We start from the raw sequence: 25,080 nt of genomic DNA, 5'->3' as shown, positions 1-25,080 counted from the left end.
TAGTGGTAGTCCTTGACTTATGAACACAATTGAGCCCAAAATTTCTGTTGCTAAGCAAGACAGTTGTTAAATGAGTTTTTCCCCACTTTATGACCTTTCTTGCTGCATTTGTTCAGTGAATCACCATAGTTGTTAAGTTAGTAAATTGTTAAGTGAATCTGACTTCCCCATTGCCTTTGCTAGTCAGAAGGTCACAAAAGGTGATCACATGACTTTGGAACACTTCAACCATCATAAATTTGAATCAGTTCCCAAGTGTCTGTATTTTGATCACCTGGCCATGGGGATGCCTCAACTGTGAAAAATGGTCGTAAGTCACTTTTTTCAGTGCCTTTGTAATTTTCGAACTGTTGTAAGTCAAGGATTACCTGTATATTGGATTTCCAGTATCAGAACAACCAGCACAATCAATGATCAGGGAGTGTGAAGCATATTTTCAAAACAATTGGATGACATCATGTTACATCATGCTAGTATGAATGTTGGGTTTCACCCTACGGATGATGGTAATGTATTCCCCATGAACCAGACTGAAGGATGTTTATAGGGAGTGGAGGATGATAATGTTGTTGAGGAATAAATCATTAAAAATTGCAAAGCCCAACAAAAATAATAAAAAAGTTAGACTTCTGACAGTCATACCCTACCCAACACTTTCACCCCCTCTTTTTGGAATGAGTGGGTGCGTCTGTGGGCAACATTCTAGAATCCTCAGTGGGCTATGAAATGTTTAGCTTGACAATCTAATAGTGAATAACAGGAAATAGCAGTAATCTGGTGATTTTTTCTACTTGCTGTTCTACTCTTCTGTTATAACAGCTGGAAAAAAAATGAGACAGATACTAGACCAAGCACCACTACCAATCTGAAGAAATAATTACTAAAAAATGACATCTATGTTCTGCAATGTACCATTAGCAGTTTTGTTTCAAACAATTAAAACTGATGTTTTAATTGAAATAAAATTGTTTGACAAGGGCACTGGACTAGAAGACCTCCAAGGTCCCTTCCAACTCTGTTCGTCTGCTATGTTTCAAAATAATGACAAATCTAAACATACAAATAGTGCATCCCAGTCTTTCAACCCTAAATTTAATGGCACGAGGTAGCCTAACTTTTATCTGACAAGTGATCATTGTATATTAATTCTTTTAAATTCATGGAAACTAGTCAAGGAGAGAAGCAACCTAGAACTAAGGAGAAACTTCCTGACAGTTAGAACAATTAACCAGTGGAACAACCTGCCTCCAGAAGTGGTGAATGCTCCAACACTGGAAGTTTTTAAGAAGAGACTGGACAGCCATTTGTCTGAAATGGTATAGGGTTTCCTGCCTTAGCAGGGGGTTGGACTAGATGACCTCCAAGGTCCCTTCCAACTTATTATTATTATTATTAACCCTTCTTCAGTAACCTCTTGTCAAAGATAACATAAAGGAAAAAAATAAATAAATCCAGAACTTATATATCTTGGTCATAAAAGAAACACAGTCAGACATATTTAAATTATTAAAACAGACAAACACTCCTTTAAAAACAACATCAACTTGACCTCATATATTTATTTCAAATTACTTTCATTTCTGCTCTGGGGAAAATATTTTCAAAATATATTTTAATTTCCTCCATTTAAAGTTGAAAATACAAAATCCCAGTTGCAAAAAAAACTTACATCTTGCAGGTGTGACTCCTTTTTCTTAGCTGATAAATTTAAGTGCTTCTCCAAAGTGGAATAATACTTTTCACTTTCTTTGTCAAACTTCTTCTTTCCTTCCTGGAAAATAAAGACACTTATAAAAATAAAGAATTGTAAAATAAAAAAAATGCTTATGATATAAAGTTAAAAAAAAGTTCCTTTCTCTGCCCAGAACTTAGAAATGGTGGCTTAAATATGAGAGATCAAAACTGAACAATTGCTGTGAAGACACATAGTTTAAATGCAAAATGTGTCATTCACACCACTTCAATCATTGTTTCTATAATGAACAGACTTTAGATTAAAAGAGAAAAGGCAACATCAGAACCTATAATTGCTGATAAGTTAGTAACTCCTTAAACCAAATGTGTTTCTCTCCCCCCCCCCAGGATTGCAGTTTAGATGGGCATGACAGTTGCATGATATTGAGAAAGGATGCAGCTGCTTCAAAGAGTTGCCAAAAGGACCCCGGCATGCCCTAAAATGTCTTCTCCTTCAGAGCTGAAGTCCTCAACAGCCAATCATATGATGAGTTGTTACAGGATAGCACCTGATGGTAGGACAAGAAGCAATGGATGGAAACTAATCAAGGAGAAAAGCAACTAGAAATAAGGAGAAATTTCCTGACAGTGAGAACAATTAATCAATGGAACAACTTCCCTCCAGAAGTTGTGGATGCTCCAACACTGGAAGTTTTTAAGAAGAGATTGGACAACCCTTTTTCTGAAATGGTACAGAGCAGGGTGTCAAACTCGCAACATCACGTGATGCAACATATCGTGACTTTTTTCCATTGCCGGCAATGGGGTGGGTGCTGTTTCGGCATGACACATCTGGCCCACGGGCCTGCCTGAGCAGGGGAGGTTGGACTAGAAGACCTCCAAGGTCCCTTCCAAATCTGGTATTGTATTGTATTGTACTGTATTGCACTTTCATAATTGGTTCCCATTATATGACAGCAAAGAATGGCATCCCCCTTTGGATCTGGTGGACCCAAAGATCTGAAAGCCCCAAATTATGAGCACATTTATATGTATGCTGGATAAATTAAAACTAAGTAGAATGATGGCAATGAATGCTAAGCTAATGCTAATGCTACCATGCTGCCTGTAATTATCAATGGCAAAAAGGGCAAGATATTATTCTAAATACCTCTCCTGTCTGAAATTATTCAATACAGCATACTAGGTATGTGAGAATGCATAATGATAAAGCACCTCTTTCCCATGTCCAAGTCATGCCGGATGCTTTACATTAATGTTTGGGTATATTAGGCCTATGGAAAATAATGTGCCTTATAAAGACAATATCTAGCATGATAACTGCTTATGAGTTCTAAATAAACTGATTTTCCTCATCTAGCTGAAACAATTATACAAATGAGCATTAGTATGAACCTAGCCATCATACATGGATGTGTTCATGCATTGGAATAATGGATAATGTGATTTCTTTGGTTCTGGTTTGTAAACCATGATTTCTGGTTCCCTATCAATGAGCTGGAGATCAATGATGTGGCTGAGTAGGTCACGGCCTATAGTCTCCAGCGTATTTCTCTATGGTTTGATGATTTTGGGAGATCATCAAATCACAATAGATGCTTTGCTTCCATACAAGTGTTATGTCAATTTCATTTTTTTTACATTTGCATTTAAAAAAATGACTGAAATTCTGAGTTGCCATGAATGCCTTCTGAAGGTCAAATGGGTCATAATCATGTAGGTGTCATATTGATCTGTGAGCTTTATGGTAGTCTTCACAATCAGCAAAAACATCCTAAAGTTCTGAAAATATTTAAGAAAAGTAAAACACTCTGACTTTCAGGGTTTTTTTTAAAGATAGGAAGCTTCATTCTTCAATTAATGTATTACTAGTCACCTGCCTATATGTTTTCTTTATACCAGGCAAGGCAAAATTCTCATTTTGCATTATTTTATATGGATAATTAGATAAACAGAGTTTTAATTAAAAGAAAAAGAACATAAAGCAGGTTAGTTTTTCAAACAGAAAAAAATCATTAGGTCAGTTTTGGAAAATGTTGATGACTCAGTTGGCACCACAGCCCACATCCAGACAGAGAAGTCTGGCTCAGAGCAATGTTGATCATTACATTTTTCCTGAATACCCATATCAACTTTTTGGGGAGAAAGGGGTGACAAACAGCTAGTGAAAAATCCCTACTGATCCATTTTTAACTGTATGAGATTATCCCTTGCAGGAAACATCCAGGGACAACTGGATATAAATTCCCGTATGATTTGGCAGGAAGCATAAGATGAGCACTTTTATGCTTTCACATGTCACTCACAAACTCTGCAAGATAGAACAAGTTGGTTCAAGAGCCAATAGCTCACGTTGTTAATGCTTATCTCTTTCAGGAAGTCTTCTCATTTTACCCCAAGTCACTTTTCAGGTGAAGTCAACAATTTCATATGTATTCCAGCTGTATGTTAAAATATACAGAAGCCAAGCAACATACACAGCTGCTGAAGTTTAAACTAAGTTTACAAACATAACTTTGGAAGAATGGAATTCAGAGCAAGGGAGAGCTAATAGCACCACACATCTCCATAAATACAGAATGCGCAATTGTTGATGCTGTTATCAAAATTTCAGTTTAATATAAAAATCAAGAGGAACAACTGGACCTTTGTTTACAAAGAATTCCAAATGTTTATTACACAATAAGTGGAGAATTTAACAGAAGTTATACTTGGAAAGTTGGAAGTACTGACTCTGCTTATGTTAACTGAAACTATTCTTGATAAGTACCTCTCACTGAATTGTTCAAATTACATCACTCTTTTACTGATCTCCATGTGTTCACTCTCTCCTACTTTATTAAGAGCTGCTGTCACGGGATGCCAACCTGAGTTCAATTAACTAAGGTCATCTTTTCCCACAGATAACTTTGATTACCCGGCTATCTGCAGTAATATGGTGTCATCTTTGCTATCACTGCTATGGGTCAAGATTGAGGGTGCTCCTGTGTCTACTGCTTAATCTATAAATCTAAAGCAGCACTTATATGATCTGAGAATCCTTTGCCCAAAATTTTTATAAGCCATTCAAAGATCAGGTCAATGCAAAGGAAAGATAAGGAGCAAACAACAGACAGACATTTTGTGTACAGACCAACCCAGGCTGTGTGTCTCATAATAGAGATAGGAAAGATTCATGTTTCAAAATCTAGAATATCCCTCCTAATCAGTGAATAATGTAGAAAACTGAGATGGACTATTAATATTAGTATTTCAAGCAGTATAATCTGGCAGTAGATAATAAGTTCTTTGACTATTGTGAAGAAAGAATATGCTGAATTGTTCAACATGTTAAAATGAATGTTGTCATCTACTAAAACCCCAAAAATAACTTATAAGGAAGAAACAGTTACCTTAGGAGAATATAAGTAGGGGAGTCTAAGTAGGGGAACAGAAAAAAATGGATCTCTCTCTTTTTATTTATCCAGTTTGCCAACATATTTGCAACAAAACCCAAGAAATTAGAACATGTCATAAGTAAGTCAGTTCAGTGGAACAGATCATATAGTATTGTTCAATGATTGATGTGATGCAACTGTTGATACCCTGAACTATGCAAGGGGAATTTCCCAGTGAAAGCAGAACTTCAGCAATGAATTCTTTACAATACTGGGTCCTATTAATCATATTGTTTCACTCAACCAACTATTTGTAAAAATAATGCTAGCCTGTTGTATAAAATCTGTAGCTCTGTTCATAAAAGGGCCTTGTTCTGTGTGGCAAGCCGTTTACTTGCTTGCAAATGCCATGAATTTCACATGTGTCAGCTCTACAAGTATTAATGAAAATGGTATAGATACATTTCTTCGAAATTTAACAAGAAGACAACATTAACTGAAAGTCACATTTCTGTTTCTTTTGAGTCCGTCTTTGTCTTTTGGCAACTGCCTGGACCAATCCCTGCAGTCAACATTTTGGCAGTGGTTTATCATTGTGTTTTTCTTCCTTGAGCTAAGAGACTCACTAAGCAAAGTCCCTCAACCGTGTCCCAGCTTCTAGCCTGTGGCTTTTAACACCTATACCAAACTGGCCCTCAACAGAAAGTATTAGTATTATTGTACCATCTAGTCAACCAGTGCAAATTTGATTCACTGAAGAAAAATAAAACCAATACTTAGAAGACAACAAGTACCTAGAAGCACTATTACCATCTTGTAACCTATGAATTCAATAATTGGCGTAGTGTTCTATACTGAATTATACTAAATTATGATAATAAGGACATTGTCACATATGCTGCAGATAAGTAAGTAATATGTAAAACATCAAACTGGGAAGAAATAATGATAATTTCATCACTAACTTGCTCACAGCTCTATAAATTGCTGATTGTTGGGTTTCTTACAAATAAATTCCCTGTATTAAGTCTCACAAGCCACAGGACTGTAGCCTTGAAATCTCAGCCATGATTTGCATGCAAAAATATGCAACCACTAACAAGTTATGAAGTAGAGATGAGCAGATGCTCTTTGTGGATCAGCACAGAAACTGCAAGATGGAAATTCTTCCCAAACCTTATTTCCAATTACAAGGTAATATCATATATTTAGCCTGATGATTTACCAAGTAACACCTAATAGTATTTTCTGGATTTGCTTACTAGTTTTTTGTTTTGTTCCTGCCAGGACCTGGTGCTTGTGAGGTTTTTTTTTTTTGTTGGTGATGAGAAACAGATTGGGAGACTAATGGCTTTTGTTTTTGAAGCCGAGAGGTCTTTGTTCCTTGAATATAGGTGAAATCTGACACCAATTATACTTGCTGCTAATAAAGGCATTCCGTCTACAAGAATGGCTGGAGATTAAATTATAAAATAAAGATTCTTAATGACTTAACCATTTGGTACAGGAATTTATTCTGGTGGATTCCACAAAGGGCAAAAGATAATGGTATTAACCTACTGGGGAAAAAAAAACAAAAGCCACAGTAGGTTGAATACTTTGCATTCAACAAACCGTCTCCCTCTTTGGGGTTCTCCGGAATTCTTCATCCACTGTGGGGTGCTACAAAGAACAAGAGGTGCGGGGAAATGAGCTTCCTCTACCTTAATTTGCCGGGGTGGGGTGGGGATTCGATCTTTCCTGGCACCTCTTGTTCTTTGTAGCACCCCACAGTCGATGAAGAATTCCGGAGAACCCCAAATAAATTCCTCTACCAAATGGTTAAGTCATTAATGTGCTTTGATAAACTGTAAACATTTCCCAATGTTACCTACACACAGTCAATGAAAATTCCAACCTCCCTCCAAGAAGGGGAAACAAAAGATAGTCTGTTACAGTAAGGGCAATAGTTCACCTACCTTAAGATTCAATGTTTTTTGAAACCATCTCTTTTGAAAAAAAAGAAAAAAGAACTTAACTATGATTTCCTGTTACCAGATCATCCAGTGACCTGAGAGGTCCGTTTACTGGAAAGCAGCAATACAGCTTTTTAATTGTCTCTATTCTTACCACATGCTGGCATTTTTTTTTTATTCCAATGCCAGAAGAAAAGTACATACCCTTAGTAGTAAAGTACTCTTAGTAGATGTCAGAGCCATTCATCACACATTTCAGCTGATTTATATCTTCATTTTTATTGAGACTTAAGATCTCACTGTTGAGAATTTCTCAATAAAAAAATTAGTAAGCCAGTCTTTTCAGCTTTGGAAATAAAACTACTTGACAAATATTCCCAGAACACTTCTAATACAAAACCACTAACTTTCAAATTTATGGGTCAGCAAGAACAAAATGCCCAGCTTTAACTGCCAATAAAAATACATGCTTTCTTTTTAATGGAAGCCCCCATTTCAACCTCTTAAGATTCAAAGAAAATCACAATAAAGGTGGAAGAGAAGCAAAAGTCCATATTTTCTAGCAGCAAGGGGATATGTTTTGTGGGAAATCAGAGCATTTTCAACTATGTCAAGAAATCTCTTCTTACCTGCCTCCCAAAAGCAATTACTTGTACTTCATAGTCAATAAACTAGTAATATTGTATGTCACTATAGAATACCAGCATTCTTTTCATAATCCTTTAAATCCTTTTTTCCCCAAAACAGCACAAAAAGAAAATCCTACTCCCAATAAAACTGGGAAATAAAAAGCAATTTTCATCCACTATAAGCATTTGTTCCTGCCTGTCAAAATTAACTGCTAATTCTTTTGCATTTGGGATCCATTTGTACCTTAGTGTACTGAATCCATTGTTGTGCAATTCTTCTTTAGTCTCTTAAAATGATACAATTGGAAACGTATACCAATTTAAGAGAAGCTGCTGTTTGGGGTCCTTTTTGGATGAGCCTAGTAAGATTCAAAACTTAACATTAAGAAAACCAAGATCATGGCATCCGGCCATCTCAATTCCTGGGAAATAGATGGGGAAGAAATGGAGGTAGTGACAGATTTTATTTTCCTGGGCTCCAGGATCACCGCAGATGGGGACTGCAGCCAAGAAATTAAAAGACGTTTGCTCCTGGGGAGGAAGGCCATGGCAAATCTAGACAGCACACTAAAAAGCAGAGACATCACCCTGCCAACAAAATTGCATATAGTCAAGGCCATGATCTTCCCAGTTGCATTGTATGGCTGTGAAAGTTGGACCATAAGAAAGGCTGAGCGCCAAAGAATTGAGGCCTTTGAACTATGGTGCTGGAGAACACTCCTGCGAGTCCCTTGGACTGCAAGGTGTTCAGTCCTAGAGGAGATCAACCCCGACTGCTCTTTAGAAGGCCAGATCCTGAAGCTGAAACTCAAATAATTTGGCCACCTAATGAGAAGGAAGGACTCACTGGAGAAGAGCCTCATGCTGGGAAAGGTTGAGGGCAATAGAAGAAAGGGACGACAGAGAATGAGGTGGCTGGATGGAGTCACTGAAGCAGTAGGTGTCAGCTTAAATGGACTCCAGAAGATGGTAGAGGACAGGAAGGCCTGGAGGAACGCTGTCCATAGGGTCTCGATGGGCGGGACACGACTTCGCAACTAACAACAACAAGAACAGTAAGATTCAGTGTAGTTTGTAAATTGGACCCTCTGTCTTGAGATGGGTTTGCTGAACCATCTGCATTAGAAGTTTGCAAGAATCAAAACATGGACCTTTCACATAATGGATATTCTGCCAATATTCAAGCAATACTATATCTCAGGAAAATACTGTATTTCAAGCAATATTGTATCTCAGGAAAAAAATGGGTTTCACAAAGTATACCTGGTTGCATATCTTGAATAGCATGTGGTGGACATGTATGTTGAGTGTAAGGCAGGGAAAAAAGCAGGAAATTCAAATGATTAATCAATGTTCATTAATATCATGAAGCACCTATAATCATTTCTTTTGGAACAGATTTGCTTCATCCTGTAAGACTGCAGGGGCAGGATTGCAAAGAACTACTTACTTACTTTTACTTGGTTACCTAGATCGGGGTCCCCAACCCCCAGTCTGTGGACCAGTATCAGGCCATAGCATGCCAGCAACCGGTCCGCACAAACAAAGCCCCATCTGTGAGATGCGGGAAGCACACAAAACCATGCACCCTCTGGTCCACGGAAAAACCTCTCTCCACAGAAGTCCACAAGTCATAAAAGGGCCAAGTTTGAACCCCCACTGCTTTAATCATTTGATCTATTTAACCATCTACTCTGATTAGCAACAGCTTTTTTTTTCTTATCTTCTTGTCATCAGGGATTGAAACAGTGATCTTCATGCTAAACATGTGCTCAACTACTGAGTCATCACACAATAGGAAGTTGTGTGTGTAATACTTGCCTGGACAAAAAAAGAGGCAGGCCACCGTTGTAAAAAGGTATCATTAATAGTAAACATTTGCTTACAGGGATATAACTTGCAAAACATGTTACTGATGAAAGACTGCTTGCTTATCTCAGGAGAAGAAGGAAGTATTACAGACTCCCAAGTTCCCACAGTGATCTTAAAATCCAGGTTGAATTACATGGTTGGAGAGCATTAGAAGTGGAAGATGACTTGTTTTGGTTCCCTGGAGATAGCAAAAGAGCTTAATGCTGGCATAGGATTAACCAAGGAATCTTGCTTGCTTGCTTCCTTTCTTGCTTATTTATTTGCAAAATTTATTGGTCATCATTCCTTTTTACCACAGGGTAACTCTGGGTGGCTCATAATATTAAAAAGATAGGTAAAGGTAAAGGTTGCCCTGCACATGCGTGCTAGTAGTTTCCAACTCTAGGGGCCGGTGCTCATCTCCGTTTCAAAGCTGAAGAGCCAGCGCTTGTCCGAGGACGTCTCCATGGTCATGTGGCCGGCATGACTAGATGCCAAAGGCGTACGGAACGCTGTTACCTTCCCACCGTAGTGGTCCCTATTTTTCTACTTGCATTTTTTTACGTGCCTTCAAACTGCTAGGTTGGCAGGAGCTGGGACGAGTAACAGGCGCTCACTCTGTTACGCGGCACTCGGGATTCGACCCGCCAAACTGCCGACCTTCCGATTGACAAGCTCAGCATCCTAACCCACTGAGCCACCGCGTCCCATTAAAAAGATACAATTGCCCAAAACCTAGATGATATACGGTAAATAAAAGACTACAAAGATCCCAATTACTGAGCCGTAATCAAAAAGATGGGGAGGAAGGGAATAGAATGAGACGGAGGGGTGGGTGGGAACTGTTATTAATCTATCAACTACCCCCAATGTAAAATTCATCCATTGGAGTCTCAAGCCAAGTGGCTGAGCCAGGCTTTGAAGCTCTTGCTTAGAGTTACTTTCCCACAGTCTCTCTGTGATTAGTTCAAAACAATATAACATAATTTTAAAAAAGAAAAAGAAAAAAACAGTTTACAGTAGCCAGGTTTTTTTTTTTTAATGAGAGATAAAAAGGATTGGCAAATGACTTGAAAACAAAATGTGCATCAAATAAATTGGGGACATAGCTCTTAAAAGCAACTACATCTTTCCCTAGGATTAGACAGCTCTCCTTTTGCAATTCTGTCACAATTGCAGACAAAGATACTTTTGGTGTAAAGGAATTGCTAACTGTTGTTACTTATGAACCCATGTAAGTACCAAAAGACTTTTTCTCATCCAGTACAAGATATTTTTGGTGGTTTAATTCCATTTTTATCCAATTATTCTTCTCAAATATTTTGGGAAATTCTGGGATTTATAGTCCCAACACATTTCTGGATTGGAAAAGAGTAATTTAAATTAGATTAGATCCACCAATATTTCCTTACAGAGCTATTTACCTCTTAATTATTTACTGTATATAAAATACTTATTTTTAAGGCTTAAATTTCTTTCAAAATTTCACAGCATGCCAAACCATCTAGTTATTATAAGAGAAGGAAGTGAATTCTCCATCACTGTTCTACACATTTTCCCTACAAACAATTATGTCATCTCCTTTATATAACCCCACCCCCCAAAAAACAAATGTTTAGCTTTTCAAAGTGATGTATCTCATTCCCTTGATCATTTTGTTTGCTTTTTACATGACCTTAAATTAAAGAGGTTGAAGTCACAAACAGTGGAAAATATTACTTATCTTATAAAGTGTTTGCAGATTTATACTCCTCTTTGCTAACATTCTCTGGGATAGAGAGAGAATTGAAAACCAAAAACATTTATTTAACACAGCATCTGCTAAATATAATTTTTTTTTCATTGCAACTATCAAGTAACATCACAGCATAAATCCCTGTAGTTTTGAGCCAGAAACTTTCTATCGGAAAACAATCTCATGCTCATCATCAAAGATTGTATACAAATGTTTTCCTGTTTATAGAAATGGGGAAAACAAGGGGGGAAAAACAAATGAATTAATCTGAAGGTTAATCAAGGCTGCCCAGCCCTTTACTTATGTAGACTAATCAATTACTATCAGATTCTGATATAACGTTGTTTTATGTTATGCTATAACATCTCTACAAGGGACGTGGTGGCTCAGTGGGTTAGGATGCTGAGCTTGTCGATCAGAAGGTCAGCAGTTTGGCGGGTCGAATCCCGAGTGCCGCGTAGCAGAGTGAGCGCCTGTTACTCGTCCCAGCTTCTGTCAACCTAGCAGTTCGAAAGCATGTAAAAATGCAAGTAGAAAAATAGGGACCACTACGGTGGGAAGGTAACAGCGTTCCGTGCGCCTTTGGTGTCTAGTCATGCTGGCCACATGACCACGGAGACGTCCTCGGACAAGCGCTGGCTCTTCGGCTTTGAAACGGAGATGAGCACCGGCCCCTAGAGTCGGAAACGACTAGCACGCATGTGCGGGGGAAACTTTACCTTTACCTTATAACATCTCTATTTGGGACACAGAAGGCTTATCTAGTGTACATGATTAATAGACAGTAGACAATAAAAAAACAACAACCAAGATCAGAATCAAGCAACAAGCAAAACAACACTCTTCTCAAATTCTTCAGTGGCTGGTATCAGAACTCCAATTGTTTCTTTTAGAAGATGTATAAGATGTTATAAGACATAATGGATATCTATTGCAACTAATGATTTATATAGCGGCTCACCTTGTGCTACACTACTGGGGGGTAGCTAACAATAATAATAAAAACAGAAGCAATAAAAAGAATTACAGAACAGGAAAACAAATCAAGAAAAAACTGCCTCCCAATCCATAACTATACCCTTTCATCTCCAAAATCCTTAGATTCCAATCCCACTGTCGTAGCACTTGTGTGAAAAGCCAGCTGTTCATAACTTGCTGGAAAGATTAAGTGGATGGGATCCTATCAGAGCTTAAGGGGAAGGGTCTTCCACAGGGCAGGGGCATCACAGGAAAAGCACAGTTCCTAGGTGGGATTTAAGGGTAAGGACCTGGAGCAGGTCCACTATATCTAATCTAGTAGAATAAGCAAATACCCTAGGAAGAGCGTAGTCCCACCAAGAATCTGGCTCTGTGCCATATAAGGTTTTAAAGATGATAACCAACACTTTGAAGGCACACAGAAATAAATTGGGAGTGTTTAATGTCCCATAATCTTCAACAACACACCTTCAATAATGTTATCCTTTTCAAGCCCAAAGAACCAGGACCACACATTAAGCTCCAATTAAGTTGATTTATTGCTCCTATCTACACACAAGAATCTAATCACCTAATGGTCAACACTTAACTGGTGCTAGATTCAATGCAATCAAGAGTCAATGGAATTCAACGTGTTGGACATAGAATGCTTATGGGAATGTAATGACTCTAGTCCAGGGGTGTCAAACTGCCGCCCCACGGGCTGGACGCATCACAAGGAAACTGCGCCCACCCCATTACCGGCAATGGGGAAAAAGTTCCAATACGTTGCGCGATGTCATGTGACTTCACAAGTTTGACATGTCTGCTCCTGGCTGATTACTCTCTTGACTTCGCCTCCAGGCTTTTCCTGTCCTTCTCCTACAATCCTTTAAATATTTGTCTTAAGCATCCAGTCCGAGTTGGAATTCTTATTCAATTATTCAATTGTTTTCAGAGGAGGAATTGTTAGTTTAGTCCTCAACAATATATCTTCTTCAATGTCAATTTTTTGCTTCAGTGTGCACCTGTTTGCATTTATTGTTTTAATGCCTACCATCACCACCCCTTCTTGTAAAGGTAAAGGTAAAGGTTCCCCCACACATGCGTGCTAGTCGTTTCCAACTCTAGGGGCCGGTGCTCATCTCCGTTTCAAAGCCGAAGAGCCAGCGCTTGTCCGAGGACATCTCCGTGGTCATGTGGCCGGCATGACTAGACGCCAAAGGCGCACAGAACGCTGTTACCTTCCCACCATAGTGGTCCCTATTTTTCTACTTGCATTTTTACATGCTTTCAAACTGCTAGGTTGGCAGAAGCTGGGACAGGTAACAGGCGCTCACTCTGTTATGCGGCACTCGGGATTCAACCTGCCAAACTGCTGACCTTCTGATCGACAAGCTCAGCGTCCTAACCCACTGAGCCACCGCGTCCCTTTACCTCTTCTTGAGAGTCTCTCAAAACTCTTCAGAGTCCCATTTTGTTTAACTGCTCTGACAAACTTAGCCAATGGAGAGCATGAAAAAAAGGCCTGCTCATCCAATATTAGTGATGTGGAATCCTGAACACCCAACTTCTAGAAGTGTACACTTCCAGTTCCCAGAATTCTCCAGCCACCCTTGCTGGCTGGAGAATTCTAGGAGTTGAAGTCCACACATCTAAAAGTTGTCAAGACTGAGAAAGTGGAACGCGATATGATCTACAACAAGGATGACGACTTTGGTCAAGGGCTATGTAGAATAATGAACCTAACATTGTACCATTGAAGCACAGCAATCAATTATGTATGCTAAGCTTTATGGAAAGCATTACATAGCGAGAGGTTTTTTTTAAAACTAAGTTGAACTACAAAGTGAGAATATAGATTTTTTTATCATTGTATTCTCTCATCAGAACATTATTTTATTTTTAAAAAATCATATTATTTTAACAGCCAAACCAATTGCATTCTACCAGACCAGGCTGAAACTTACTTAGTTATTTAAAGCACTTCTATCTTGCTCTTCAGTCTGGAAAGCTCTTAGTGTGACTTACAGAATAAAATAATAAAAAAGAACACCAGACCATCTCTTCCTCTCAGTCTCCTGATTTAAAACACCACCATGTTGAAGGAACAGAAAGGGAAAAAATGCTTCAGTTATTTGTCTTGAGACTAAAGTATCTGCTACTCAAAATAATTTGGCAAAATTGCTTTATTCTTTACATATAGGCATGTGAGCATTTTATAAAAGATTTCTGCTAGCTGTATAAGAAGTCCTCTCTTCCATGGTTGGCACAGAATCACTGCAAATCATTCTTCTCCTCTATCTGAATTTCTGTATCAAATAGGAGGGTGAATCAGAGACCAAAAAAGTTCTCCCAGCTACACAAATTACTCTCCCCTGTTCTGGCATCTTTTAAAATTATTGCTCTCCAAAGATTCTAATTAGCATAATTGTTTTTCAAAACTGTCTCATAGGAGAAGGGTGAACAGGAAATAATAATAATCATAGGATTCAATGTGGACAAAAATGCAGTCTGAACATTTGGCTGACTGTGCAACAAACCATTATAATAATATTTGAACACCATCAGCATTGACAAATTCACCACCAGTCAATTGCAAAGGACACCTTTAATGGGAACAGCTTACATCCTGCGACGATACTTCAAACACCATCAAACATCAACATCTCCCTATCACAGGTCTTTGGGAAGGACTTGAATGGAGGACAAAAATGCCAAATGCAGTCCAAATAGGTGGCTGACTATGTAACCAACCATGCTAATAGTTTTGGGTGACTTCAATCTACCATCCCTGGGAGGGTCATCTGAGTTAGCCCGGGAGTTCATGGCTTCCATGACGGCCATGGACCTGACGCAGGTAATTTCTGAACCAACTCATGAGGGAGGCCACACCCTTGACTTGGTTTTTTTATCTGGACGGTGGTTGGATGATTTTGGTGGGGGCTCTCCATTTATTATGCCCCTGTCATGGACCGATCATCACCTCCTGCGGCTGGTCTTCCGTCTTGCCACCCCCCACCGTGGGGATGCGGAACCAACTAGATGGTACCGCCCCAGACGCTTAATGGACCCTGACGGGTTCCAGGCAGCGCTGGGATCCCCACCTGCCTCCGTCGCTCACAACTCGGCGGATGCCTTAGTGGAAGCCTGGGAAAGGGCAGCCACTGAGGCACTGGACCGAGTTGTACCCTTGCGGCCCCTGACCCGGTGCAGATCCCATCGAGCTCCATGGTTCTCCGCGGAGCTCCGGGAGATGAAGCGTCGGAAACGGAGCCTAGAGAGCTGCTGGAGGTCCAGCCAATCCGAATCCGACCGGTTGCGGTTAAGAACCTATATTAGGTCTTATCTCGCAGCGATGAGGGCAGCGAGGTGTAATTACTTCTCTGCCCTCATCGCGTCCGCAGATAATCGCCCGGCCGCCCTGTTTAGGGTGACTCGCTCCCTCCTTAATCAGGAGGTGAGGGAGGATCCCTTGCAGGGTCGTGCCGAGGAGTTTGGTCAACATCTGTCGGATAAAATTGCTCGGATTCGGACCGGTTTGGACTCCAGCTGGGCAGAGTCTGACGATCAGGACACGGGCGGTCTTGTCAATGTTATCTGGGAGGAGTTTGATTCTGTGACCCCTGATGAAGTGGACAGGATTATGGGGAGGTTGAGCTCTACCACATGTTTATTGGATCCGTGCCCTTCCTGGCTGGTTTATGCAGCCAGGGAGAGGACACGAGGCTGGTTCCAGGCGGTTATATCTGCTTCTTTGAGTGAGGGTAATTTCCCCACCGTCTTGAAGGAGGCGGTGGTGAGACCTCTCCTCAAGAAGCCTGCCTTGGACCCAGCTGTCTTGAACAACTTTCGTCCAGTCTCCAACCTTCGCTTTCTTGCGAAGGTTGTTGAGAGTGTGGTGGCGCATCAGCTCCCTCTGGTCCTGGATGAAGCGGATTATCTGGATCCGTACCAATCGGGTTTCAGGCCCGGGTACAGCATGGAGACGGCATTGGTCGCTCTGGTGAATGATCTCTGGAGGGCCCGGGATAGGGGATATTCCTCTGTCCTAGTCCTATTAGACCTCTCGGCGGCTTTCGATACCATCGACCATGGTATCCTGCTGCGGCGTCTCAGGGGATTGGGAGTGGGAGGCACAGTTCTTCGGTGGTTCTCCTCCTATCTCCTGGGACGTTCGCAGTGGGTGTTGGCAGGGGGGCAGAGATCGGCCCCTAGGTCTCTCGTTTGTGGAGTTCCTCAGGGGTCGGTTCTCTCGCCTCTCCTGTTCAACATCTACATGAAACCGCTGGGTGAGATCATTCGTGGTTTTGGAGTTGGGTATCATCAATATGCTGATGATACCCAACTTTTCATTTCGACCCCAAACCACCCCAGTGATGCCCTCACTGTGATGTCCCGTTGCCTGGAGGCGGTTCGGGTCTGGATGGGGAGGAACAGACTTCAACTCAACCCTGACAAGACTGAGTGGCTGTACATTCCGGCATCCCGGGACATTCAAAATGTTCCATCACTTTCTATGGGGGGTGAGTCTTTATCCCCCGTAGATAGGGCTCGCAACTTGGGAGTCCTCCTAGATGCACGGCTTAGCTTAGAAGATCATGTAGTAGCCGTGACTAGGGGGGCTTTCGCACAGGTTCGCCTGGTGCGTCAGTTGCGGCCCTATCTAGACCGCGATGCCCTGTGTACGGTCACTCATGCGCTCGTGACCTCTCATCTTGACTATTGCAATGCTCTCTACATGGGGCTTCCCTTGAAGACCACTCGGAGGCTCCAACTGGTACAGAATGCGGCCGCGAGAGTTGTCTTGGGAGTTTCCTGGTCCTCCCATGTTACACCTTTGCTCCGCGAGCTGCATTGGTTACCAGTTGTCTTCTGGGTGAGGTTCAAGGTCTTAGTGATGGTTTTTAAGTCCTTACATGGCATGGGTCCGGGTTACCTCGGGGACCACCTGCTGCCGGCGTCGACTCCCCTCCGCCCTGTGCATTCCCACAGAGAGGGCCTCCTCAGGGTGCCTCCAGTCAGAGAATGTCGGCTGGTGGCCCCCAGGGGGAGGGCCTTCTCTGTGGGCACTCCGGCTTTGTGGAATCAGCTGCCGGTTGAGCTCCGGATGGCACCGGATCTCCGCTCCTTCCGGCGCGGGTTAAAGACCCATTTATTTGAACAAGCTGGCCTGGCCTGATGGGGAGTTACTCAGGGTTTTAATATTTATATATATTTTCTATTGTTTTTACTGTGGGCAATAATTTAATTCTTTTTTAACTTTTGTATTTTTGTAGTTTTATGATATGCCCTGTTCACCGCCCTGAGTCCTTCGGGAGAAGGGCGGTATAAAAATTTAATAAAACTTAAACCTAAACCTAATAGCAACAATAATAATTGCTTATTAGAAAGATAAAACAGTCTGGAGTGTGAATGTGGCAGTACCTGGAGACGGCAGGAGAGAAGAGAAAGAACTGGAGAGAATAAGAAAATATAAAGACCCACAAATAGAAACAGAATGACAAAGTGGCAAAAGAGAGCTAAGGTACTACCGATAGTAATAGGTACCTTTGCTGCAATCCCAAAATAACTGGAAGACCACTTGAACACCATTGGCATTGACAAATGCGCCATCAGTCAACAGCAAATGGCGGCTTTACTTGGAACAGCTTACATCCTGCGACGATAACTGTAACACCATCCACATATCCACATCTGCCTATCCCAGGTCCTTGAGAAGGACTCAAGAGCTGTAAAAATGTCAAATCCAGTTTGAACATCTTACTGACTGTGACGAACCATAATAATGCAATAGCAAGCTAGTAATATGATAGGCAGATACTATATCTGGAAAAGATAATCAAACAACAAATCAGCAAACACCTTGATGCGAACAAAGTTATCACTAAAAGCCAACATGGGTTTGTCAAAAACAGATCGTGCCAGACAAACCTTATTGCATTCTTTGACCAAGTGACAAAACTAGTGGACCAGAGGAATGCTGTATATATAATTTACTTGGACTTCAGTAAGGCATTTGATAAAGTAGATCACAACCTACTACTTGGTAAGATAGAAAAATGTGGGTTAGATAGCATCACCACCAGATGGATTCGTAGCTGGCTGACCGGCCGTACTCAGCGTGTGGTCCTCAATGGAACTGCATCTACATGGAAGTGTGTAGTGGGGTGCACCAGGGCTCTGTTCTGGGCCCAGTGCTCTTCAACATCTTCATCAACGATTTGGATGAGGGGATAGATGGGGAACTCATCAAATTTTCAGATGACACCAAGCTGGCAGGAATAGCCAATACTCCAGAAGATAGGCTTAAGATACAGGAGGATCTGGACAGACTCAAACACTGGGCACTATCTAACAAAATGAAATTCAATTGTGAAAAAAGTAAGGTTCTACATTTAGGCAGAAAAAATCAAATGCACAGGTATAGTATAGGTGGTACCTTGCTCGATAGTAGTAACTGTGAAAGAGATCTTGGAGTCCTAGTGGACAATCACTTAAATATGAGCCAGCAGTGTGCTGCAGCTGGCAAAAAAGCCAACACAGTGCTAGGCTGCATTAACAGAGGGATAGAATCAAGATCACGTGAAGTACTAATACCACTTTACAATGCCTTGGTAAGGCCACACCTGGAATACTGCATCCAGTTTTGGTCAGCACAATGTAAAAAAGATGTCGAGACTCTAGAAAGAGTTCAGAGAAGAGCAACAAAGATGATTGGGGGACTGGAGGCTAAAACATATAGGGAACGGTTGCTGGAATTGGGTATGTGTAGTTTAAGGAAGAGAAGGGTGAGGGGTGATATGATAGCAGTGCTCCAATATCTCAGGGGCTGCCACAAAGAAGAGGGAGTCAAGCTATTCTCCAAAGCACCTGAAAGCAGGACAAGAAGCAACGGATGGAAACTAGTCAAGGAGAGAAGCAACCTAGAACTAAGGAGAAACTTCCTGACAGTTAGAACAACTAACCAGTGGAACAACCTGCCTCCAGAAGCTGTGAATGCTCCAACATTGGAAGTTTTTAAGAAGGGACTGGACAGCCATTTGTCTGAAATGGTATAGGGTTTCCTTCCTTAGCAGGGGGTTGGACTAGATGACCTCCAAGGTCCCTTCCAACTTCTTCTTCTTCTTCTTCTTCTTCTTCTTCTTATTATTATTATTATTATTATTATCATCATCATCATCATCATCATCATCATTATTATTATTATTATTATATGGTATTAGGTTTATAGGGCTCTTTCAGGAATTGCAACAAGATCTCATAGCTTGAAGATCTGGGACATTCTGAAATGCCATAGAAATGTGAGGTATTGTTAATTCAAGATATAGATACAGAGCGAAATCAACAGAACAACAAACAGATCCGTTTCTTTCTCTGCCAAAAAGAATAGCAAAGCAGAAGGAATGCAGTGCTGGGCGGAAGAAAGGAAGTGAAGAGCGAAGAAGTCTTCTTTAATGTCTTAAAAACATCAGAGCTTACTCCTCCATATTCTTTGATGCGATGCAGATTGTTGCAAAGAGGTCAGGGAGCACTTGAACAAATACTGCTAAATATTATACCGCACAGATAAAACTGAACCACGAGAGAGAGAGAGCTGGGCCCTAAAAGCAGACAACACAGTAATCCATGATTTCAACAACATTACCAGCTGAGTTCCAGCTAACCACACTGACCAAATAAGGAAAGTGCCTACATGCCTGGAATCCTTTCCCAGTTAGCTCATTCTACTTTTTCCCCCTTTTTTTCCTACAATTGGGGAATATAAAAGAGAGAGGTCATTCTTCCCCTTCCCCATACTTTCTGGCTCAGATAAACTCGATTGCCAGGCTACCCAAAGCATATTGGGATTTGCTAATGGTAGGGAAAGCAAGAGATTCAATGGTGTTAACAAAAACTTATCATATACTCCAGAAGTGGGCAACCTACTGTTTGTTCTTCACATATTTTGATCTACAATTTCTATTAACTTCCAGCCAGCATGAGCAAAAGATGAAGGGTCTGCAAATTAGAGTACAGGTAGCCCTTAAATTCATTTAGTGACTGTTTGAAGTTACAAAGGCACTGGAAAAAGGGACTTGTGACTGCTTATTGCACTTGCGACTGTTGCAGCATCCCCATAATCACGTGATCAATGTTCAGATACTTGGCAACTGGCATGTATTTGTGACGATTGCAGCATTCCCGGGATCGTAAGATCCCCTTTTGCGACCTTCTGACAAGCGAAGTCAAAGGGGAAGCCAGATTCACTTTACAACCATCTTACTAATTTAAGAAGTGCAACGATTCACTTAACAGCTCTGGCAAGAAAGATCAGAGAAATGGGGCAAAAGTCACTTAAGAAATAAATGTCTCACTTAGCAACAGAAATTTGGGGCTCAACTGTGGCCGTAAGTCAGGGACAACCTGTAATTTTTATGACATTAGCTACCAAAAGTCTTTATTTATTACAGGATCACACAAAAACCAACCAATGAAGAGCTTCTTAGGGCAAGAAAAAAGATATAGCATATAAAAGATATAGCGTATACAACAACGTAGTAAAAATAATAGTGTTCCTTAACAACTCACTTTTGCTGCACCTATTTGCTCTTTACGAAACTTCTCAAGTGGTGCTATTAAAACATCATCCGCATTCTGGATCTGAAATACAAAAGCAAAAAAATAAATAAATAAATCATTATTTCAGTGTTAGGATTTTGAAGTAGTTCAGTAGTTTTTACATTTAAAACACTAATTCCCAAAACGGTGTAAAAGAACAAGTCTGTGAAAGCGGGCGAGAATTCATTTCTTTTACACCGGCTGCAAGTACCAGGAGCCAAAGGCAGCCTCTCCGAAAGCCTCACACCCAAAGACGCAGGCACGCCCACACCGAGGAACGCCGCCGCTGCCGTTCTTTCTTTCTCGTTTGCGGGAGCGCGAGGCGGCGTGCGCATACAGAGGCGTATATAGACCCAGGGAGCCGCCGAGCCTTCCCCCACCCGGAGAGAGAAGCGTTTCTGTGTCGGAGCAGGCACAGATACCCCTCGCTCGCGAGCAGCCTTGCCCTAGCCCGCCGGTCGCGCCCCCCCCGATGTTGCGCCCGGTGCGAAATGAATTCTCGCCCGCTTTCACAGACTTGTTCTTTTACACCGGCTGCAAGTACCAGGAGCCAAAGGCAGCCTCTTCGAAAGCCTCACACCCAAAGACGCAGGCACGCCCACACCGAGGAACGCCGCCGCTGGCGAGGCTCGCAGATGCCGCCGCTGCCGTTCTTTCTTTCTCGTTTGCGGGAGCGCGAGGCGGCGTGCGCATACAGAGGCGTATATAGACCCAGGGAGCCGCCGAGCCTTCCCCCACCCGGAGAGAGAAACGTTTCTGTGTCGGCACAGGCACAGATACCCCTCGCTCGCGAGCCGCCTTGCCCTAGCCCGCCGGTCGCGCCCCCCCAGATGTTGCGCCCGGTGCGGCCGGCCCCCCCCTGCACCCCCCACGCTACGCCACTGCACTACAGTCCTCGTGTTTCCCAGGGTTGCCCGTCATGCCAGACATTCCCTATAGCCCGATTCTTTAGCTCCCCACGTTCCTTAATTCGAGCGAATTTTGTCGGTGCTCCGTGGAGAAACAATATGCAAATGCCATTTATTTAACCGCGCAAAACTTTTTTAAGACTTTTCATTTCTGTTTTATGCATGGGCTGGGTGGGTCACGAAGTTTACCTCTTTTATTTTAGCAATATCGTGGCACTTATAAAAAAAGGGTACTAAAAGAGTTGTTAATATGCAGATTGTGTGCCAGGAAGTGAAATATTGAGTTATTTCTTTCGCTTCTGTGTACCGTAAATATGCATAGAATCTGCATCTCCTCCTACTGGGGTGAATTCTCAATGAAGCACATTAGAGCTACTGGTACTTTATAAAACTGGGATTCTTTACCTTTGCTATAAGGCAGGGTTCCTCAAAGTCTTCAGCTTATTGACTCCCAAACACTCCTGTGACACATTGCATAGCTCAGATCTCTTGGAGACAGGGAGGGCTGGGCAGGCAGGGAGGGAGAGCTGACCCACCCAATCCAAGCAGATTTTGTATGCAGGAAATACATTGCTTGTTGTGATTGGCTGGTTGTTTTATACTGGGAATGGTGATTCTGAGGGAAGGTAGTCTTGTCTGGTGAGCAGATACATTTGGTGGTGAATACAGTACAGCACAGCACCAGTATCTGTACTTGTTCATACAACTGGCTAACAGTCAAGGCCCCATCATGGCTCCACCAGTAAGAAGAAAGAAATATGAAGCCAGTTTCAAACTTAAAGTTGTAAAGTTTGCCACAGAACATAATAACTGTGCTGCTGCAAGACAATATGGAGTAACAGAAATGATGGTTCGGAACTGGAAAGCAAATGAAAAAACCTTAAAGAGTATGCCAAGGGGTAAGTGTGCATTAAGAAGAGGCACTCCACATTGGCCAGAACTTGAAAAACATGTAATAAACATGGTGAATAAGCATCGCCAAAGCGGTTATATAGTGACAAGAAATAAAATATGTTTGTTTGCACTTCAGTGGGCCAAATCTAACCCAGATCACAGCAAAGGATTTAAGGCCACTGTATCCTGGTGTACTAGATTCTTGGAAAGGCATAATCTGGTACTGAGGCAAAAGACAAAAATTTCACAAAAAATACCTACAGATCTTGATGCCAAAGTAATTAGTTTCCATCGATACGTAATACAACAGCGCAAAAAACATGGCTATGCATTAAGTAGTATCAGAAATATGGATGAAACCCCAATGAGTTTTGATATGGTTGGAAATAAAACTGTCCATCCAAAAGGTGAAAAAACAATTTTAATTAAAACAACAGGACATGAGAAGTCCAATTTTACAGTGGTACTAGCATGCACAGCTGATGGTGCCAGACTGAAACCAATGATTATTTTTAAAAGAAAAACAATGCCAAAACTCAAGTTCCCTGTTGGTTGTTTTGTACATGTGAATGAAAAAGGCTGGATGGATGAAGAAGGGGTGAAGCTATGGCTTGATAATGTATGGAGCAGGCGACCAGGTGGACTTATTCAAAAACGTAGTCTACTGGTGTGGGATATGTTCAGGGCTCATTTAACTCCCAGCACCAAGCAAAGGCTGGCAAGAATGAACACAGATGCGGCAGTTATTCCTGCAGGATTGACATCGTTGGTACAGCCACTGGATGTGTGCCTAAATAAGCCATTTAAAGATCGCATTCGAGAACAGTGGAATGAGTGGATGGTTAGCGGCGAAAAGTCATTCACAAAAGGAGGAAACATGCGTGCTCCACAGTTGGATGTTTTGTGCAAGTTTGTCATAAAAGCGTGGAATGATATTAATGCAGAAACAATAATCAAGTCTTTCAAGAAGTGTGGCATATCAAATTCATTAGATGGTATGGAGGACGACTGCTTGTGGCAAGATGAAGAGGAAGCCAAAGCTGAGACCACACCATCTGATACGCAATTAGATCCATACGATGACTGCCTTACAAGTGTATCACAAGATGTCATTGATGTACTAATGAAATCAGATGATGAAGAGGAGGATTTTGAAGGCTTTTAAAGGGAAACTGTCACTCCAGCAAATCCTGTAAAAATAGCTTGGAGTTACGATGGGCGTTGCTGACTCGCCAGGGACTTGCCCGGCACTTGCTCTCTCTATATTGTTTGTTATCTTCCTCCTATCATCATCAGTTCCAGTTTGGTTGACAGCTTAGAAAACAAACAGCATGGCAGCTCCCATGGGTTTATTGTCTTTATCCTTCCTTTCAGCTTTAGAGTGAATTAGGAAAAGTTTAATCCACTTGCACTGTTTTATGTTTACATGTTTGATGACAAACAGCCTTATGTTTATAAGTGACAGTTTTCCTACTAAGCACCTGCATGTCATAAGCATTTGAATTAAAATTACCATATTAAAATCAAATCTGATGTTTTTTAATTTTTATTTGGAAGAGGGGTAGTCTTATACGGTGAGTATAGCCCAAACCCTATAATTTAACAGGAAAAGTAGGGGGTCGTCTTATACGCCGGGTCGTCTTATACGCCGGAAAATACGGTATAATCTGAATAGGATGAAGTATGCTTATCTACAAAATCTTCAAGACACTTGTTAGTAGTATTAATAATTATATTCAACATTACAACTGTTGCCTGCTACATGGCATCATGGTTTAAAAACAATTGCAGCCAACCCAATTGTTTCAACTGCATTTACATACATACCCACTGCAACAGTGCTTCCCAAACCTCAGTAAATTACCCCAAACACCCTATGAATCTTGGAGTTATGATGGCAACTGGAACTACCCAGGATTGCTGTTGCTAAATGATGCAGTCATATGATGTCCTACATTATCAGATTGCTTAGCAACAACAATTTCATCCCCAATTGCTATCATAACCTGAGGTCTATTTATATATGCACGCAGGAATTCATTACACAAATGACAAGAACAGCATACTGTATAACATAAGCATCATGATAACACTAGCATGAATTATATTTGCGTATTATAATGGATGTTACAGAGGCTGCCATTGGAGATCTAGGCATCTTATCTATAATGACTCTATACCTATAAGGTCTTACTTTGATTCATTCATTCATTCATTCATTCATTCATTCATTCCATTTGTACTCTGCCACAATCCCACAAGACCACACTTAACTTGAGAGCCTTGGTGGAGCAGTGGGCTAATGCCTCCTTAAGTAACACCAGCTGCCTGCAATTAGTGCAGGTTCGCATCCCACCAGGCTCAAGGTTGACTCAGCCTTCCATCCTTCCAAGGTAGGTAAAATGAGGACCCAGATAGTTGGGGGCAATAAGCTGACTTTGTAATAATGCTGCTTGGGGGGGGGGGGCAAAGCCCTAA

At 41.4% G+C, this 25,080-nt stretch overlaps 1 protein-coding gene across 1 annotated transcript in view; it reads right to left on the bottom strand.

Moving 5' to 3' along the window:
* The window catches only part of ARHGAP42 (Rho GTPase activating protein 42), a 172,730-nt gene that overhangs the window by 69,115 nt on the left and 78,535 nt on the right, over positions 1 to 25,080 (bottom strand). The window contains exons 4-5 of the mRNA XM_083361927.1: positions 20,771 to 20,842; positions 1,670 to 1,771 (exon numbers count right to left, since the gene is read on the bottom strand). Coding sequence (XP_083218053.1) covers positions 1,670 to 1,771; positions 20,771 to 20,842 — 174 coding nt within the window. The remainder of the gene's footprint in view (positions 1 to 1,669; positions 1,772 to 20,770; positions 20,843 to 25,080) is intronic.

This window comes from Vipera ursinii (genome assembly GCF_947247035.1).
Source record: "Vipera ursinii genome assembly, chromosome: 4".
NCBI lineage: Eukaryota > Metazoa > Chordata > Lepidosauria > Squamata > Viperidae > Vipera > Vipera ursinii.
Note: the sequence above shows the minus strand (reverse complement) of the source record. Positions and strands in the feature narration are given on the sequence as shown.